This window comes from Suricata suricatta, chromosome 9, assembly GCF_006229205.1.
Source record: "Suricata suricatta isolate VVHF042 chromosome 9, meerkat_22Aug2017_6uvM2_HiC, whole genome shotgun sequence".
Taxonomy (NCBI): Eukaryota; Metazoa; Chordata; class Mammalia; order Carnivora; family Herpestidae; genus Suricata; species Suricata suricatta.
In genome coordinates this window covers 68,976,225-68,979,350 of record NC_043708.1, presented here as the reverse complement: position 1 = coordinate 68,979,350, position 3,126 = coordinate 68,976,225, and the positions used below count along the sequence as shown (strand labels likewise).

Genomic DNA, 3,126 nt, shown 5'->3' with positions numbered 1-3,126 from the left:
GACTTCTACCACTGGTGTTCTTCCCTGGTGTTGTGGTCTTTATCACCTAAAGCTCCCTCCCTCTCAGTGCCTTGTGCTGATGTCTGATCAATTCTGGACTGAGTTAAATAACTTACTGGACACCATATCAGTATTGGAGATCTTGACCACACCAGCTGGAAACAGGAACCACAGGCTACATATGGGTTGGGTAAAAAATGTCACATCAGAGAGTAGCAAGTCCCTTTGCTGCCGAACTCTGAGCCTTATGATGACAGGTCCAAGAATGTACTGTGTTTCTTGGCTCTTTTTATATTGTCAGAGTGATCTTTTATTGAAGCCCCTTTTGAGTGAGTCTCACGGGTATTGGAGGGCAGATTCCTTGCTTCTGGTGGAAGAGACAAAATCATCTGTGATCTTATAGGCATCCGGTGAGGGCCATTGTGACAGGGAAAGACCAAATTAATGGTGTGGAGTAATGTTGAAGAGGGCTTTGTCCAGTTACGAAAGAAGTGAGTGGTTTAAAGCAACAGCAATGAAACCACTAACACCACCACCACAAGCAGCATTTATTTTTCCACGAACCTGCAAGTTGGTCAGCATTTAGTGTGGACAACTTCCCTTTGTTCCCTTTGGTGTCAGGAGAGGTTTGCAGCCTGGAGGCTGGGATCACCTGAAGGCTCACTCACCAATGCCCAGTGGTTGGTGCTGGTTGACTACTGGGCATGTCAGTTCCAGTCCATGATGTCCCCTCATGTAGTCTTTGCATGGGCTTGTTTAGTCTTCCTGCAACATGATGGTTGGCTTCCCAGAGGGAGCATGACCCCACTGTTGGGCTGGGCAGAAGGTGTGTTCCTTCTTTACTTGGACTTAGAGGTCACATGGCAACCATTCTACCATATTTGGCTGCTTAGGGCAATCAAAAGCCTCCATGCATATATATTGTTTTCTTTTACAGTTTATTGTCAAGTTGGTTTTCATAGAACACCCAGTACACATCCCAACAAGTGCCCTCATTCATGCCTGTCACCCCTTATCCCCTCTCCCCCACCCCCATTAACCCTCAGTTTCTTCTCAGTACTTAAGAGTCTCTTACGGTTTACTTCCCTTCCTCTTCTAAACTATTTTTTCCCTTTCTCCTCTCCTATGGCCCTCTGTTAAGTTTCTCCAGTTCCACATATGAGTGAAAACATATGGTATCTGTCCTTTCTGCCTGACTTGCTTCACCTAGCGTAACATCCTCAAGTTCCATCCATGTTGCTACAAATGGCCAGATTTCATTCTTTCTCATTGGCATCCTCCACACACATTAAAAGGGAAGGGGCATAGCATGTGCTTCTCAGGGGGAGGAATTTTTCAGTCATGTCAGAAGAGCCTATGGGATGGGAGAATACAACTGCAGTCATAGCAAAGGACAGGCTGCCATATAGCAGTGGGTGCAGGTCAAGTTGGTCAGAGGACCTGAAACCACTGATTGGTCTAAGTCGAGGTCACAGCCTTTGGACAGGTTGGGGCCTGGTCTGTCCAAACCAAATGCATTGAGGGTGGACGAGTGTGCTTCTCTCAGAGGAGTTACTGCTCCCGTGTGACGTGGGGATGAATGCCAGGGAGCTGGAACAGTGTCCTCACACCACTGTCTGGAGAGCTTTCTTTCTCCTAAACCTGTAGCATTTGCTAAATAAGTTTTTCTAATCATCTCCCCACAATGGGTCAAGAGAAGGGAGTCATGGGATTGAAAATATGGTTGTTTCTAACCATGTTGATCCCAGGTCTCTGGAGAATCAATAAAATAATGGTGACTCTGGCAGGGTGGGGTCACAGGGAACCAGTAGATGGCATTGAAGCCCATGTGAGGTGAGGAAGGTTCCCACGCCAGGCCTCCTCTGTGGACACCCTCCTCCTCCAGCGTGTGCTTGGACACGGTACACTGGGCAGCCCAGCTGGGGATGGCAGACTACATGTGAGGTGAGGAGGGCCGCCCAGCTCCGGAGCAGACGCCCAAGTGGTGTGAGGAGGATGTTCACAGTAGAGACTGGCCTAGGAGGTGGTACCCGAGTTCAAGCAGGCAGGGGCCTCCGCTGAGGGGCATCTGGTGCAATTTGTCAGAGCGGGTTGAGTGCAGTGAGGTGGGCTCTGGCATGAGGGGCTGCCGTTAAAAAGAAGCAGCCTCTGCCACGGGCAAGGCTTTTTTTTTTTTTTAATTGGTGTTGCAAGATGTTTATTTCCCCCTATAGTTTTACTTTTATTTTATCTATGTCTTTGTATTTAAAATGTATCTCTTGCAAACAGATCAAATTTTGGTCTTGGATTTGGTATCTAACTTAACAATCTCTGCTCTTTATTAAGAGTGTTTACAGTCTCTTTACATTAAATGGAGCAGCTGATAGTGTTGGTTGAAGAATATCTTATTGATATTTGAGTTGTATTGGTGGGATGTATTTTTTGCTCTTTTGTCCTTCTTTTTCGGCCTCCTTTTTTATGACCTGTTTTGTCTTCTTTGTTAGCTTTTATTTATACTTATATCTATGATCTTATTTACTCCTGGATTACAATACGAGGCATCACATATCACTGTCTTCTTTGAATTAATGTTGTAACACTTCATATAAGAACTTTGTAATTAAATGTCTCCTTTAACAACACCCCCCCGTTTGAGTTATTTTTGTCATACAGTGTATGATATGCCGTAATTCCTAAAACATTTTGCCTTAAATAAATCAATCAAAGAAATTTACATAAAGTTTTTTAAATGTTTTCTTTTTCCTTTATTTATTTACTTGTTTTAATAGGTTTTAAAAATTTATTTATTTATTTATTTTTATATAACTCCTTGTCACACTGGGTTCCATACAACTCCCAGTGCTCATCCCAACAAGGGCCCTCCTCCGTGTCCATCACCTGCATTCCCCCGTCTCCCACCTCCTCAACCCTCAGTTTCTTCTTCGTATTTAAGAGTCTCCTCCGGTTTCCCTCCCTCCCTCTCTGTATGGAACTATTTTTCCCCCTTCCCTTCCCCCCATGGTCTTCTGTTCATATAAAGTCTTTATATTTAGTCACATTTCACCTGTTATTTCTCTTGTTCCCTTTCTGCTCCCAACAGGGATTGTTTGTCTTCAGCCAAAGAACTTCTTTTTGTGTTTTTTGCAA

General features: G+C 44.4%; 1 protein-coding gene across 1 annotated transcript in view; it reads right to left on the bottom strand.

Moving 5' to 3' along the window:
- Positions 1-2,119, bottom strand: part of LOC115302228 (mast cell protease 1A-like) — a 4,744-nt gene extending 2,625 nt beyond the window's left edge. Inside the window, exons 1-2 of the mRNA XM_029952195.1 lie at positions 2,031-2,119; positions 1,799-1,919 (exon numbers count right to left, since the gene is read on the bottom strand). Coding sequence (XP_029808055.1) covers positions 1,799-1,919; positions 2,031-2,119 — 210 coding nt within the window. The remainder of the gene's footprint in view (positions 1-1,798; positions 1,920-2,030) is intronic.
- Positions 2,120-3,126: the final 1,007 nt, after the last annotated feature.